The sequence below is a fragment of the Drosophila innubila genome (assembly GCF_004354385.1).
Source record: "Drosophila innubila isolate TH190305 chromosome 3R unlocalized genomic scaffold, UK_Dinn_1.0 2_E_3R, whole genome shotgun sequence".
NCBI classification, from domain to species: domain Eukaryota; kingdom Metazoa; phylum Arthropoda; class Insecta; order Diptera; family Drosophilidae; genus Drosophila; species Drosophila innubila.
In genome coordinates, this window is record NW_022995380.1 from 31,479,654 (window position 1) to 31,496,819 (window position 17,166).

The 17,166-nt window shown below is 32.2% G+C and overlaps 2 protein-coding genes across 2 annotated transcripts; one reads left to right on the forward strand and one right to left on the reverse strand.

The window, feature by feature from the left end:
• Positions 1-1,520: 1,520 nt before the first annotated feature.
• On the reverse strand, positions 1,521-2,287 carry LOC117791261 (dopamine N-acetyltransferase-like). Its single transcript, XM_034630967.1, has one exon. The coding sequence runs from the start codon at positions 2,246-2,248 to the stop codon at positions 1,577-1,579; it is 672 nt and encodes a 223-aa protein (XP_034486858.1). The 5' UTR covers positions 2,249-2,287; the 3' UTR covers positions 1,521-1,576.
• Positions 2,288-9,925: 7,638 nt separating this feature from the next.
• LOC117791260 (putative fatty acyl-CoA reductase CG5065) lies at positions 9,926-16,906 on the forward strand. The gene is made up of 6 exons (XM_034630966.1): positions 9,926-10,032; positions 12,543-12,774; positions 14,077-14,471; positions 15,363-15,472; positions 15,580-16,033; positions 16,446-16,906. Exons 2-6 carry the CDS (start codon positions 12,553-12,555, stop codon positions 16,861-16,863), a joined length of 1,599 nt encoding a protein of 532 aa, XP_034486857.1. The 5' UTR covers positions 9,926-10,032; positions 12,543-12,552; the 3' UTR covers positions 16,864-16,906.
• Positions 16,907-17,166: the final 260 nt, after the last annotated feature.

Below are 17,166 nucleotides of genomic sequence, written 5' to 3' on the forward strand. Positions count from 1 at the left end.
ATCGAATGGATTTATATATATTTAAATTAAATCAAGAGTATTTATCTTAAATTTTGTATTTTTCAAATAATTGGCCTTGATCAAAATTTCAAATAAAAAAAATTATTTATTAAAAGAAATACAATTTCCTTTTTTAATATTTTATATCAAACCGTTTGTCATTACGTGGCAACGTAACGATTATAATTTTTGTATTACAAAAGATAAGGATAAGAAATTTTTTTTTTCTATTTTATTAAAAAAATTACCTTTAATGTTATGATTTTAATTAAAAGTTTATCTGGTTTTTATGATACTCCTTCCAAGAATAGTATAGATATCTAAGATTATCCTGCTAGAAATAGAGCAAGCGAATTTGACACACAGAATTCTCTGACATTAGAGCAGATTCACTTTGTTTCCCATCAACCAACACACCCCCAAGTAATAAGTTCACACATTAGTTTTATTATCTGTAATTGTGATTAATTACAATAAGATCGGGAAAATAGAATGGCAGTAATGCCTATTTTAAGTTGTTGTAAACTGCAAGCGCCCAATTGTATATAGTCTTTTCCGCTTGATTTAATTCAACAAAATGTATGCTTTCCATATATATCAGATCGAATGTTATGAAAATAATCATACCGTAAACCACCGTTGTTTGCCTGAGCAAAACGACGGTAGCTGTTTTCGAGGATATCGTCAGTATATCCAGCTTCCTTGGCCTCACGTATGATTTCGGTGGCCTGAGTTTCAAATTCTGCTAGTCGATCTTTGGTAAATTCAGTGAAATCTTTGTTTAATATGGAGTAGTCACCGTTCGTATATTTGTTGTCTGTATATATTTTAGCATCCAAATGTTTTGTTTGATTAAGAAATTCGATGCATTGGGTGACATTCTGTAACAAACTTTCATTTCGAGATCCCCAATTATTGATATAATTTTGCGAAAATGTAATTATCTCCTCATCTGCAACTCTGTTGTCCACAATAGATTTGGCTAAGGCAAAAACGCTATTAACTTCCTTCTGATTGATTTGCAAATTAGTCTCTTCAACCAGCTGCCTCAAGTCGTCCTTAAGATTCCCGGTCGGAGCCGCGCTCACAAGGATCAGGAGAGGAAGACTTAACGCGACGACAAGTATGGAACGCATTTCTTCAATTTCAATAACACACTAAATACAATGTGCCATTTTCAAACATTATATACATACGTTTGGGCTTATCAAAATGAATATTTTATAATACATGTTTGTATTTATATTCACAAATATATAATCTATATATTTTTTTTAATACATATTGCAATTTTGGCCTGGGTCGACCAAAAATAGTCCATACACAATCGCAACTGATTATCAGCATATTTAGTTTTGGGGGCTATCAAAGGTTGTTTGAACCCAACATTAAAATAAGTTGAGCACAGTTTTAATAATAATATATTTTATAAATAAAGGAAGTAAAAATTTTTAAAATGAATAAAAATAATTGATTGAAATTGTATTATATTTAATCACAATTAATTAAAGATGCATTACATCAAAGTTTTAAACACTCGCGAAATAATCTCAAAAAAGATTCAGACATATATTGTCTACAGTTTGATGGCCAAGATACGTAGTTGGGTGTGAGGTGCTGGCGGATTAAATACGACTTGTCCGTCATCATCCTTGTAGTCTGCGTAAGCCTGGGAGTAAACACATTCCATTCCCAGTGCCTCCTTTTGTCGAGCCGAATAGAAACTGGAGCAGGCAGCTGTCATCAGGGGAAATCCCCTGGCTCGTCCCAACTCCATGAGAGCAGCAGCCAGACGTGTTCCGATTCCCCTTCCTCGCATGGAGGCATTCACATTGGTGATGTGTGAATAGATGAGCTTGGAGACTCCGTAACGCTCAAAGAGATTGGCTTTGGCTCTACCTTCGTAATTGAACATCATAATGCGTTTTAGGGGAGATGCTGGCATTTGAGTGATCCACTTGTGCTCCTCCACCAGATCACTTGGCACCTTACCAAAGGCAAGAACCAGTCCGACAATGCGTCCATTGTCGTTCTCATTGATAGCCACCAAGCAGTCGCCCTTCTCTATCAGACTGATGTGGTAGTCGTCGAATTTGCTCCTCCTCGCTTCATAAATCTCCTTTATTTCCTTCTCAAAACAGGAGATTAGTGGTTCTCCACTATAGACACTCTCATCGATCTGTTTGTAATCCTCCACGGTCATGGTCCGAATAAGGATGCCATCTTTAGAGCCAAAATTCATTGACATGTTGGATTCTTAGCACTTGTTCTAAAACTGCTTTGCTTAAATAATCAATCTACATTATTTATAAGGTTAGTTCTCTATCGTATTCAGCAGCTTCCTTATCAGACAACACTAACACCTATGCTTATCTGAAAGGTAATTCTTTGTACAAGCTGTTCACCTTTGTCATCGACTCCCAAATAATCAGAAGCTGATAACAAATGCTACCCAAACTAAAAATTAAACTAAACTTAAGATTTCGCAACTAATAAAATTGTAAGCTTATAAATAGAACAAACATTTTAAGATTTAAATAAAAGGGAAGGGCTATAGTCGAGATCCCGACCATAGGATAACCGTTACTAATTTCAATATATATAAAAGTACTTTAAAGAAATTACGGCCTAAAAATTGAAAATTCGCACTTCTATAGTAGAGCCATGGGCTGATTTGTGTATGACCCATTTCCAGAAAAAGGTCAGACGAGGCCAAGTTCTTAATATTTATAAAACCTTTCAAATTGTCCGAAACCGACCGGTTTCTTACGGACACAATGAGATGAAAGTTTGCAAACGCTTTGTAAAGAATGCTCTCTTCAATTGTTGTTGAGAGACCGGACTGGTTCGTTCGGTTAGCGGAGCCGAAAATGTCGAGCGAAGAGGACAACCGAAGGGAACGAAGAGTTCGGCTCAGTGAGAGAAGTTTTGTCAGTGAGCCAACCGCGTTGGATATTATATTTGATATTATAAGATTGCTTTTTAATAAGCCCAAAACGTATATAGTGTGGTCAAAAGACCCATCGTCTTTAGTGCTTTATTGAAATTGAAGAAATGCGTTTCATATTTGTCGTCGCGTTAAGTCTTCCTCTCCTGATCCTTGTGAGTGCGTCTTCAACCGGGAATCTCAGGGATGATTTGAGTCAACTGGTTGAAGAGACTAATTTGCTGATTAATCAGGATTCAGCTAAGTTTTTTTTAAACTTAGCCAAATTGATTGTGGACAACGGAATGGCAGATCAATGGTCAATTACATTTTTTCAAAATATTACCAATCAATGGGGATCTCGAAACGAGAGTTGGTTACAGAATGTCACCCAATGCCTCGAATTTACTAGACAAGTAAAACGAGTACATTTTACGCGAAAAATAACCGACAAATTTACGAACGGTGAATTCTCCAACATGAAACCCAAATTCAAAGCGCTCGTTGCTGATCGACTGGCTGAATTTGAAACTAAGGCAAATGAAATCATTCGTGTGGCCAAGGAAGCTGGATATACTGACGATAAACTGGAAGAAATGTACCTTCGCTTTGTTCAGGCAAAACAAAAACACCGGGAGACATATTTTAATGATCTCCGGGTAGATATATTTAAAAAGAATCGATATTGTTAAATTAATAAAACAAACGGGAAAGTCTAGAGACGAGACTCCGACTACTGGATACCCGTTCTTACAACTTTAAACAGCCATTATTTGCCCGATCTCGATTACGATTACAGATAATAAAAAAGAAAACGTAATTAAAATAAATTAATTTGTGAACTTGTTGCTTGGGGGTGTGGTGGTTGATAACAAACAAAAATTACAAATAAAAATTACATATTTAAAGTTCATTTTTAATTTTTTTATTTCTTGACTTAAATTTTAAGAACATGTATTCTTATAATAAGAAGTTGGTCTTTTTGACATGTTCTGCTTCTTCGGTCGAATGGGTCGCTTGAACAACGTAGGACGGTCAATTCTGAGTGGTACACGATCATTTGTTTGCTTTTGTGTTTACTATACAGAGAGAAAAAAGCCCGTTTCTTACAGACACCATGTTAAAAGTGTAAACTGATTCTGATATCGCGAAACAGATGTTCCACTCAGACCAAAAGCCTTTTTTTGGACTGTTTGCTTAGAAACTTTCAGTATCAATTTCAAGTTCTTTGAGATTTAATCATTCTCTTAAGTCAACTTTTATTAATAAGAGTCGAGAACAAAATGAAAAAGTGAATGACCCCTTTTGCAGAGCATTATTGCAAGGTTCTCTTTTGCCAAACGCTTTGTAAAGAGCGCTCTCTTCAATTGTTGTTGAGAGACCGGACTGGTTCGTTCGGTTAGCGGAGTTGATAATGTCGAGCGAAGAGGACAACCGAAGGGAACAAAGAATTCGGCTCAGTGAGAAAAGTTTTGTCAGTGAGCCAACCGCGTTGTATATTTGATATTATAAGATTGCTTTTTAATAAGCCCAAAACGTATATAGTGTGGTCAAAAGGCCCATCGTCTTTAGTGCTTTATTGAAATTGAAGAAATGCGTTTCATACTTGTCGTCGCGTTAAATCTTCTCTTCCTGATCCTTGTGAGTGCAGCTCCAACCGGGAATCTCAGGGATGATTTGAGTCAACTGGTTGAAGAGACTCATTTGCTGATCAATCTGGATTCAGTTAAGAGTCTTTTAGACATAGCAAAATCGACTGTGGGCAACGGAGTGGCACATCAAGAGGAAATTACATTTTGGCAAAAGTTTATCAGTCAATGGGGATCTCGAAACGAAAGTTGGATCCAGAATGTCACCCAATGCCTTGAATTTCATAGACTAATAAAACATTTTGAATTTTCGCCACAATACGAAAAATATACGAACGGTGACTTCTCCAAATTAATAACCTATTACCAAAAACTCACCAAAGATCGACTAGCAGAATTTGAAACTAAGGCCACCGAAATAATACGTGTGGCCAAGGAAGCTGGATATAATGATGATACTCTCGAAGATATGTACCTTCGCTTTGTTCAGGCAGATCGGAAACACCGAGAGTTATATTTTAGTAAATTCCGAGCTGAGATATATAAAAAGAATCAATATTGTTAAATTAATACAACAAGCGGGAATGACTATCGACGGTACACCGACTACTGGATACCCGTTCTAACAACTTTAAACTGCCATACTGACATTATATTAATTATTATATTAATTTATTTAACAAAAATAAAATTTTGAACATATTAATTGGGGGGTGTAATTGTCAACTTTTCTTCTTACAGTCACTGATAATAAAAATGTTCTAAAATCAAGATTTTGGTCTCATCTTGCGTTGAGAACATAATATTCTTAAATAAAGAGAACACATCTTGGTTTTAAGAACATTTTCAATAAACCCAAGTTCTTATTTTAAGAATAAATGTTTTTAAAATAAAAATTATAAAAAAATAATTATTTTTTATATTTATTATATATTTTTTGAATTTCATACATTTTATTCCGTCTTAGTAATTTTATAAATGTTATATTAATTTCTTAAAGTAAGATTTTAATATTTTTTAGATTAATAATCTTAGGTTTAATAATTTGGTCATAAAATACTCTTATTTCAAGAACAAAATTTTTAAGATGATAGTTCTTGATTTTAGAAGTTGGTCTTTTTTTTCAGGTGTGTGTACAATGTACGTATGTATATTCTTTTCGTGTCCCTTGCTTAAAACTATAAATGAATCGCTACTAAACGGTTTTTTTGGCTTAAAAGGTTTCGGTTTTTAGGTTTCGTTATAGTAAAAAAGATTTTTTTTTCGGTTACGGCTCCGGTTACGGTTACAATATTTCAATTGGATTTTACCGGCTATAGGTTACGGTTGCGGTTAAGGTTTTAATCCCTGCTTCAAATAAAGGGTATTATAAGTGTTACGAACCGATTTAAATGATTTCCGTTCTGAAGTAAGGAGACAGATTTGGAAAAAGGGATTGTCTGTCATCTGAAAGCTTTGTAAAAAATGATTTTTTTAAAAGTGTGTACAACTTATTTTAGTGTTTAATTCAACATCTCACACATCGAAATTTGATAGCCCCCTAAATAATTATCATGCTGATTATACTGAAAAACTATAGACTATCTCAAAAAAAGGTCAACCGAGGCCGGTATTTTGATATTTAAAAAAATGTGTTTTTTGTAAATGTATACTCTTGTTATAGAGGTATACTATACAATATGTTTTTGATAAGCCCCAAACGTATGTATATAATGTGGTCAAATGGCACATCGTCTTTAGTGCTTTATTGAAATTGAAGAAATGCGTTTCATAGTTGTCGTCGCGTTAAGTCTTCCTCTTCTAATCCTTGTAAGGGCGACTCCAACCGGGAATCTCAAGGACGACTTGAGGCCGCTTGTTGAAGAGACTAATTTGCGGATCAATCAGGAGAAAGTGAAGGTTGTTTTAGCCATAGCCAAATCGATTGTGGACCACAGAATTGCAGATCAGGAAATAATTACACTATGGCAAAGTGTTATTAATCAGTGGGGATCTCAAAACGAAACTATTATGCAGAATTTGAGCCAGTGCCGCGAATTTTATGAACAAATGAAAACAAAAATGCAACTAACACAAAATGAAGGCAATAAATATACGAACGGTGACTCCTCCAACTTGCTCAACAATATGGTTAAATTCGTCGATGATCGACTAGCAGAATTTAAGACTAAGGCCACCGAAATAATACGAGTGGCCAACGAAGCTGGATACTCTAACTATTTCATGGAAATTAAGTACCAACGCTATTTTGAGGCAGATCTGCCTGTATACGAACGGTATTCCGATTTTCGTAAATTGCGGATTCGTATATATAACACGGATGAACTTTGTTAAATTATCAAAAAAGTTATTGTTACTAAAAATCAAGCCTGATGAAAGGCAAAATCTAAGTTAAAACTGAGTCTATTAAAATATTCAACTTGATAAGAACTAGTTTGTAAATTAAGCAATTATTCTATTTAACAATTTCTGTTGGTGAAATCAAGTTTTGCTTATTTTTGACATTTGCATGAAACCAAAAAAAAAGTAACCTTTGAATATTTTCCAGTGTTTAAAAGAAAGAACAAACAAGTTTCGCAAATGTGACAATTAAATTAAACCTAATCGGATAGTGACAAAAAAAATTATATATATTACATTAAAGCCATGATTGTGTATAAACATTACACTACTTATGTATATCAAATGGAAAACTTGTTGTAAATGTAAACAATGTAATGTTGACAATCGCCATCATATATGTGTATTAGAAAATCAATAGACCTGTTTCTATTTATTCGTCATACATGGCTGATTAAAAATGGATATTCACTTACAATGTGCATAAATGGTTAAATGCTAGTCAAACCAGGAAAGCACTAAAGCCAATAAAAATCTATTTGTTTGCCTACGTTCCATAATATGTTAGATACCTGTACTTAGTTCTGGCTTTAGTTAGCTGAAAATCAAATATGATACTTGAAGTGAAACACACACCTCGTTAAACTGGATAATAAACTATGGTTAATAACATGCCACAAACTCAATTACCAAATCCATTATTTACTATATTTTTTTTTTTGTCGTATTTGTTTATTAGCCAGACTTGATTGAAAAACAACAGCTCGTTTGTTTTTTGTTTTTGAAATACATATATCAAAAACTTTCAGCTGATTAGCGTTATGAAATCACTTGAACTCTTTAATTAGCACAGATTTCGCTGTAAGCTGCAAAATTATTAATTTGAAAATAATAAAATTCAATAAGAAACAACAATTTGAAAAACTATTAAAGACACACTCCCGTATAATTTGTTGTGCAACACGAAATTTAACAAGAATGCCTTAAACGAAAGTAACCGACGAGCAAATACTCTATAAGCATCCAAAAAAATGTTTGATAAAACTAAAGCCTATTATTTTTTTTAAAATTATTTTATTAAATAATTAGAAAGAAAAATTTATTTTGTTATACAAATAAATGAATATCAAATACTATTTAAATATTATTTTTTTTTAAAATTATAGTACACCTCTTTTTTTACTTTTTTTACTTTTTTTATGTACCAAAAATTTTCTGGAATGTTTGTACAAAAAATCCATGCATTAAAAAAAATGTCAAATAAATATACATTTTTTCTGATATATATATATTTTTGTAATATGTATATTTAAAAAAAAAATTTTAATGTCTACAAAGCTTATCACAAAATCATCATACTCTTTATTAGCCAAATGGCAATGGTTACAGGGTATGCATAAATTGCATATGAGCTGCAGATTAAATTACAAGCTACGAGTAATTCATCAATATAATTGTAAATACCCAAGGGTCCGTTATTAATGTTTTAGACACTTTTACTGCTAAATTATTCAAAAATAATTCAGATATTATTGTTATTAGCAAAGGGTTGATTTTTTTTTGTTTGTCTTTTCGAATAGCCAAGTTAAATGGGAAACAAAATAACTTTACCGCATTATTTGTTTACAACAAATGAAATTCGTTGGCATTTGATTAATTTTTGGAAACGAAATTTCATACAATAATTTGCAAGCAAGTGAGAAAAGTGTGAAGTTGACTTCCTAAATTTACAGAATCAATTAGAGTGGTTGATTTGTGATTAGATAGAAAAAAAATTAAATTAAATAAATGATGTATATATAGATAGATGCCTCTAGATAGGCCAATAACCAGAGAAACTGGCAACGTAATGGATATTATATTTAATATAGACCTGTCAAGGTCGTCATTGACTGTCAGCAAAATAATTTCTGGTTCCATTGCGAAATCCATCCCAGAGCCATCCTGTCCAGACTCAGACTCTATGGGGATTTTTTTATCTTTTTTTCTCTCTCTCACTCTGTCTTTATCTCTCTTTATTGTCGGGCCGTAAGTTAACAAGTCGCATAACGTGTTTCTTTGTTTTTGGTTTGTGCCTCGTCTGTGGATCAGGTTCCCAAATTGCATGCAGATTGTGGCACAAACTCAGTGGCTCAGATGCCGTGTGGTTTCTGCATCTGCAGTCGTCATACTCTTTCAGAGAGTCCTCTTAATTTGTCTCTAATTTTGCAAACTTGTTAAAAAGTGTCAACAGACCAAATAAATTATATGCGTTATATAAATTTGAATTAAATATATATTTGTGAGAGACTTCAATAGATATTAGTTTTATTATAAAATTTACAATATAAAGATTAAAATATCTTTCCAGATTATTGTTGTATTTGCATTGGTCAAAAAATATTTGTTTGAATATTTGTTTGAAAATATGTTTAATAGTTAAAGATATTTTTCAAAAAAATGCTAAGCTATTTTATTGACAAAAGTTTTAATTCTTTAGCGTGCCGAAAATAAAATTTCTCTCTTGTTTTAAGGTGCGTTTGCAGAAAATATTTTGAGAATATATATTGAGAATTTATTTGGCTAGAGTAGCAATTCTTTGACGTGTTAAAAATAAAATAGTTTTCTTGTTTTTAGGATGACATGCAGTTTTAGGGTCGCCACAAAGCTCAACTCAAGTTGATAACTTGATAACCTTGGCAACTATGGACTGCAGTCAGTCTGTCTGTCCGTCTGTCCTTCTGTCCGCTGCAGTTGGAGAGTGTCTGTCCTTTTTTTTGCTGACATTATTTTATTTTTTATTTTGGCCAAGTTAAGTGAGTTGCCCTTGCACTTATACACACACATACACAGAGAGAAACACATGTGTAAATTGAATTCATTAAAATGTACTGCAATTATATTACATATAACATTTTAGGGACTACCCGGAAAGCAACAGCAACAACAGACAAGTCAACAACACACACACATGCATACACACACACACACACACACACACACACACACACACACACCTGTTGGCTCACAGCTAACCGCAAATCTTGTTTGTGTGTGAACGTTGAATTTCCTTTACGACGAGTATAACTTCAGGCCAATGGAACGCTTTGAATTCAGTCGCTGCTGAGTATTCAACTGATTCAAATCGTATTCAATTTTTTTAGGCAACAACAACAACAGCTATAGCAAACTTTTAAAGTGAGTTTGAAAAAAATAAAAGAAATCAAAGCAAGTGTGTTAATTATTTAAGAAATCAACAAGCAACTTTTGTATTTGCTTAAAATCACGCTAATCAGGCGCTAAACCCAGCAAATCCTTAAATACAGCCAACGCGAGTATATTGTGAACTAGCTGTCATTGTGACCATCCCTTGTCTACTATAAATTAGCAGCCACTGTGACCTACCTTATTAATATGCAATATTTTATTTAAGTATTAACAACAACATAGTGCAACATTTTTAAACTAAACTTGAAATAATAATGTGCGTTCATTGTGAAAAAGCGACTATCGTGAACTTCCTCAGTGTATTAATTTATTATCAATTTAAATTTAAAAATGAACAACAAATAACTACGAAAATAAAATAAACTACTATACCTACTTATAACAAAAAATCAAATTTTGTACATATGTAACTAAAAATAAAAATGTATTCCACTTTCATTAAAGAAACTAAATTAAATTATAAAAAAAAATATTATATTATTGTACGTAATTGTAAATAAAGCCCTTTTTTCTAAAAAAATATATTAAGAAAATAAAAATGACGCTGAAAAAATATAATCTTATTAAAAAACGAAATTTTATTACTTTTACCATTTTCATAAAAAAAAATCAAAAAATTAAGACTGCGATAAAATAAACTTAACTAAATTATACTAAATACAAAAAACAAAGAAAAATGTGTTATTTAAAAATTAAACAGTCGTTAAATGGGCGCTAAACAAAATGTATCCTTAAATATAATTATTGTGAGCTGCCTTCAAACTATATTTGTTTTAATAAATCATTAGCAACGAGAAAAATAAACAAATATGAAAAATAAACTAAACAAATAACAGCAAATATAGAACATGTGCAAATGTCTGATTGCAATCTGCGTGTTTAATTCTGGAGGCCTTTTTTAAAATTGGAATTACATGAACATCCATTTTGCATTGTTGAACTGACCCAACAATAACGGCGTGAGAAGTTTTGTTGTCCATGCCCCAAAGGGGTGTGTGTGTGTGTGTGAGTGTGCGTACGTGATGATTGTTAGCACGAAAATCTGCAGGCGGGAGGGAAATTCCAGACGAGAAGCTAACACTAATAATAATGCCAAACATTGCAGCTGATGCAAGTTTGTGTCTTAAGTCTTTTGTTTTGCTAGGAAACTGAATGCAATGTTTGCCATTTGATATTTAATATTTGATACTTGATTACGTGGTATTTGGCCTTTTGGCATTTTAGTATTACATCAACACGCCCACAACTTAAATATTGGTAATTTGTCTATGGAAAATAGAGGCCTGGCCCACGGGGCGTATACATTTCAAATGCACTTATTAGCTAATGCGTCGGTCTGCCGCACTTGCAAACTATTTGCATTTAATTACACACGATCATGTTATATTATATATTAAATATTTACACTTTCATTTAGCTCGCTTGCCCTTTAATTTAGCGTTAAATATGATATTACTGAACCTTAAGTGTGGGTATTTTAATTATTGAGTAAATATAAATAGTAAATAATACAGTTTATATAGATTTCATTTAGTGAACATAAAATTAAAGCATTTTAAAAATGAGTAACAAACTATTTTATATTATAATTAAAACTAAATTAATAAATAATATTTTAATAATAAATTAACGGAAGAACAACTAAATTGTGGTAATTTGAATTGCAAGAAGTCGAAACAAAAATATAAAAATAATAGACTTAAATACAATATATTTACCGAATTTAAAAAGAATTAGAAAAACTGGATTTCATTTTAGTCAAAGAAAATAATTATAAAAATATATGAAATACTTACTTTACTTATTTCTAATTTACTAACTTACGTCTTTTTTTTATGGGTGTAAATATAATAGAATCCCGGTCGTATACTTAATTTACACTCATAAGAGTGCACTTATCTCTTGATTATATGCTCAAAATGAGGTTTATGGTCAAGTTTAATAATTAACACACATGTTGCAAGTGTTGCAGCAACTTAAATTAGAGAGAACTTTATTACCAAACAAAAAATAAAAAAATAATGTAAGACAAACTTTCTTTAAACACAAGTATTTTGAGTAAGCCACAAAGACAAACACAAAACCAAAATAAAGTGCGAGTCATTTGCTCGGCGCACGGACAAATGGGGCAACTGTTCAGACAGGTCTTTAAACTTATCGTTTGTTTACTTTATCCACACACATAGTTGAAGAAAACCCAATGTGACGATGGGAAACAAAAACAAAAAAAATATAAAAAAGAGTAAATACAGCAGCCGCAATTCCTTCACGCCAATTACGCCTGAGTATTTGTTGTATTTGGGTTTTGTTTCGTAAGAAAAAAATGAGAAAAAAAACTCTGACATTGAAATAGAATATTTGCGGAGTAGGTTAAGCAAACAATTGTCGTATTCAAGCTTAATTTGCAATAACATTTAACACACTTGATCTAAACAGAAGTTAGCCTTTATTTACATTTAATTTTTCATTCATTCTTACAGCCTTGCAACAATGGAGATACTGAAAAGTGACGTCGATTCCGGCGTATCTGAAATTGCCAAGTATTATGCCGGAAAGACAATACTCATCACGGGCGCCACAGGCTTCATGGGCAAAGTTTTGGTTGAGAAACTCTTACGCAGTTGCTCCGACCTTAAATCCATCTATCTGTTGATTCGCACTAAAAGAGGCGTGGAGCCCACTGTGCGCAAGGAGCAATATTTCAAATGTGTCGTAAGTTCACATTCCATTCCATATTTATCACATTCCATTCCATATATATATTATATATCTTAATTCATTCTGTGTTAAAATTTAATTTATTTCGTAAAAAAAAGTTTACTTCTGGATCTAGGCTTCGAAAATTTAATAGTTTAGTATACCTTAATCAATTCTCCAGTAAAGGTCAATGCCAGCTGGCAACATTCCCTTCAACGTCAGCTTGCCACGTGGAGACACTTAGTACATTTATTAGATTTAAGTACCTATATCTAAACCCATTTCATTGGCTTCATCACGAATGAGTAATTTTCATTTCATTAATGTTATTTCCTGTTTCACTCGGTGAGCACAATGGAAATCATGGATGTCGTTTATGTGCAATATAAATACCTTAACATGTAATTATAATTGGTTTGTCTAATAAACAATAATCATAGCTGTTGCTTTTACTAAGAACCATGACGGAAACTTGATTTCCGCAAAATAAGACACGAATTACCCGAAATAAAAATCCAATGAATATGTAAATTTTTTACATATACTCAAATATTGTTATTTCATTCAATCTAACCTGACATAAATGAATTGTCTAAACAAATATTTTATTTAGTATGAAAATATTTTACATTACGTCAAGTAATGTAATTTATTTTTACCTAACTCCAAATGAACATAACAGTTGAACTTGGTAAAGTGATAAAGAAATTAATGCATTGCATTCAAGAATTTGTAACACTTTAACCGCCGGAACTAACTCATAAAAAAATAAAATTAACGTAACATAAAATAATCAAATAAAGTACACCATAAAAAAAGACAAACACACACACACACACACACACACATACAGTGGGCATTTATAAGTCAAGGTAAACATTGTGATTGTCGAAAAAAATAACAACAAAAAAAATTCAAAATTACAATGACTATTACTTTTTGTGGAAACTCGAATGACATTTTCCATTAGACGATTCTTAGCTTTCAATGTAAAATCTGATGTCTCACTTTGGAATCTTACACACAAAAAAAAAATATATTAATAATAATAAGTAAAATAAAATAATAATTAAATAGTCGGAGATCCCGACCGTTGAATACCCGTTACTTATTTCAATTTATATAAAAGTACTTTATAGAAATTACTATCTAATAAAAACTACTGCATACTTTTGTCGAATTAATAGATGACGTAAATTGTCATAAAAACCGAATTATCTTAAAAACTGTGGTTGTGAACGAACACAATAGCCCGTTTATTTATTTATTAGGTAACCAGTATAATCATAAGAAATAATAATTTTTATCATTTTGCAGATTTTTAGCAAACTGTTGGAGAAGAATCCCGAGATTCTACAAAAGGTACGCGTTGTAAAGGGCGATGTGCTTGAGCCGAACCTTGGCCTGAGCTCCAATGACATCAACGACCTCGCCTCCACTGTGCAGATTGTGTTCCACTGTGCGGCGAATGTGCGCTTTGATCAACCGCTTCGTCCCATGGTTAATATGAACGTCGTTGGCACACTGAAGCTGCTCCAACTCGCCGAGAAGATGAACAACTTGGAGGCCCTGGTGCACGTATCGACGTCCTACTGTCAGTGCAATGAGAGAGTGCTGGAGGAACGCGCTTATCCGGCCCCACAGAATCCATTTACCATCATCGAAATGGTCGAGACAATGGATGACGCGGCTCTAGCGGAAATTACACCCAAGTAGGTTAAACTTATTCACACTGAATCAGCTTTATTATACACTCCAAAGAAAAATAATCTGATTTCGCACTGCAAGTCGGAAATGTGCAATTGTTTTCTTCCCTAAATTTTTTTTTAAAGGAAATTTCTTTAATATTTATTTGTTTTTTCTTTTCTAAAATGTTATGTAATTTTTCTAAGACTTAGAAATTTTTATTAAGCACACAGTCAAATATTTTTAAAACAAAGAAATATTATTTCTATTTTGCACTACAGCATTTTTTTAAGTATGAAAAAAATTGCTCCATTTGATGTTAAGTAAGTGTTTTATTAGAAATGTTAAGAATCCCAACTAACAACGGTTAATTTAGCGCTGATATTTAGAAAAGACTGGAATGTCAAATCACATTGATTTCAAAATATATTTTAAAATTGACAAAATCTTTTACAAAAATACTTATCAGGATTATAAAAATATTTTTTTTTAATTAAGAAAAATATTTTTTGATAGTTAAATAGAAATAATGTCTATCATAAATGACATAATTTTTTTGGAATTAACGGTTCAGGATTATTATTATTTTAGATTTTTTATTTAAAAAAAAAAATTTCTGAAATGAAAAAGAAAAATAAAGACATTTTTTTTTTAATTAGCTTAGAAAAGATTAGAAACCTTACATAATTAAAAAAAAAATATTTAATAATATTTTCTTATTAATAATGAAAAATATTTCTGATTATAAGATAGAACAATTTCAATATTTAAAGAAATTTTTATCTAATATTAGAAATATTTCGGAACAATATTTCGATTTTCTTTATAATTTACGAATTCCACAAACTCTGTGGCTATATTATAAATATTTTTCCGAGTGATCTTGGGAGTACAAATATGTATGTTTCCATTTGCAGATTGCTCAATGGGTTGCCCAACACGTACGCTTACAGCAAGGCGCTGTCTGAAGATCTAATTTGCAGATATAACAAAAAGCTGCCTATAATCATCACAAGGCCTTCCATTGGTATGTAACATATGGTAGTCGCATTGGTTCCACAACAAATAACAAACTGGTTGTGCATTTTGGTTAAGCATTTTGTTGGTAACGCCCTATTTTATTTTATTTTTCAGTGACGGCTGCCATTCATGAGCCGCTGCCAGGATGGATTGAAGGTGTTAATGGACCAACCGGATTAATGATCGGAGCTGCACGTGGTGTCATACGTTCGATGCACTGTAATCCGGATTACGCCTCCACAGTGATACCTGTCGATAAGGCCATCAATGGCATGATACTCTGTGGCTATCAGCGTGCCAAGATCAGTTCCAATGCAAAGAATGTGGATCAGAATCAAGTCGAGTTCTGTAATCTGTGCATCTCGAGTAAAGCTCTTATGTCCTGGGGTGAAAGTATTGAGACAGGTCGCAAATTCTTCTATGAAACTCCGCTTAGCTTTGCCCTTTGGTATCCAGGTGGTTCCATCAAGAGGAACTATTATCATCATCTATTTTGCGTCATATTCTTTCACTATCTTCCTGCTTATTTCATAGACTTTTGGCTGCTGATCTTCGGACGAAAGCCCTTGTAAGTAACAAACTAACTACAATATGTCAAAACATTTATTCAAAAAGAGAAAATTCACACATTTATTTTATACTTATTTTTTGTTAAATTTCCTTATGAATCTAAAAAAGAAGAATATCATGCTATTTTTATTTTGCAAATTAATTAATTATTTTTATTAATTTTCTTTTAACAAGAAAAAATTCAGATAATTTATTTGTATTTTAATTTAAAAAATATATACTCTTCTTAGTTTAAAGTTTTTTTACATTTAACTTTTGGCCTTTGCTTTTTAAAAAAAATTAAAAGAAAATAACAATATACATTGAATTCGTAAATTTTTTAAATAAAAAGGAAATATGTACTTATTTTCTTCGTCAAAAAATATAATTTATACCCAAAAAAAAAATTTACCCTCTTGATTTCTTTATAGTCTGGTGAACGTGCAGCGCAAAATCTCGACGGGATTGAAATTGCTGCAGTATTATACGACAAAAGACTGGGACTTTAGGAATGAAAGATTTCAGGAGCTGAGCAACACGTTAAATGAGACGGATGAACAACTGTTTGACACCTCAGTTAGCCAGGTCAACTGGGATATATATATCAGCAATTACATACGTGGCATGCGCACCTATATTCTGGGTGAGAGTGATGATACCCTGCCTTATGCTAAGAAAGTACTGCGTCGTCTATATATCCTGGACTGGGTTAGCAAGATTTTGTTGTACACTCTTACATTTTGGTTCTTGTGGACGCATTTGGATGGATTTGTGGAGAAGAGTGATTCATTTATCCGATCATCACTCTGTATTATATATAATGAAAAAAACACAACAGTGCATACCTAATTAATTTGTTAATTTACAAATAAAAAATATTAAAATACTTAAATTAAAGCTCCATAAGTTGAATTAAATTTAAATGAAAAAATCAAACTAAACTGAAAATTGGTGGCAAACATAGATTGCATAATCCGGTCTGGCAGCTTTGGCTCCATTTCCATTTTTAAATCTGGTCAACTACTCAAACAAGTTGGCAGCACTGCTAGCTATTTTGCATCGCATTTTTTCAGCAATTTTTCGTCTGCTTTCCAGCCAAAAACAGCTATTTTTTCCTCTAAAAAGTTGGCAGCAGCGAAAGTTATCGAAACC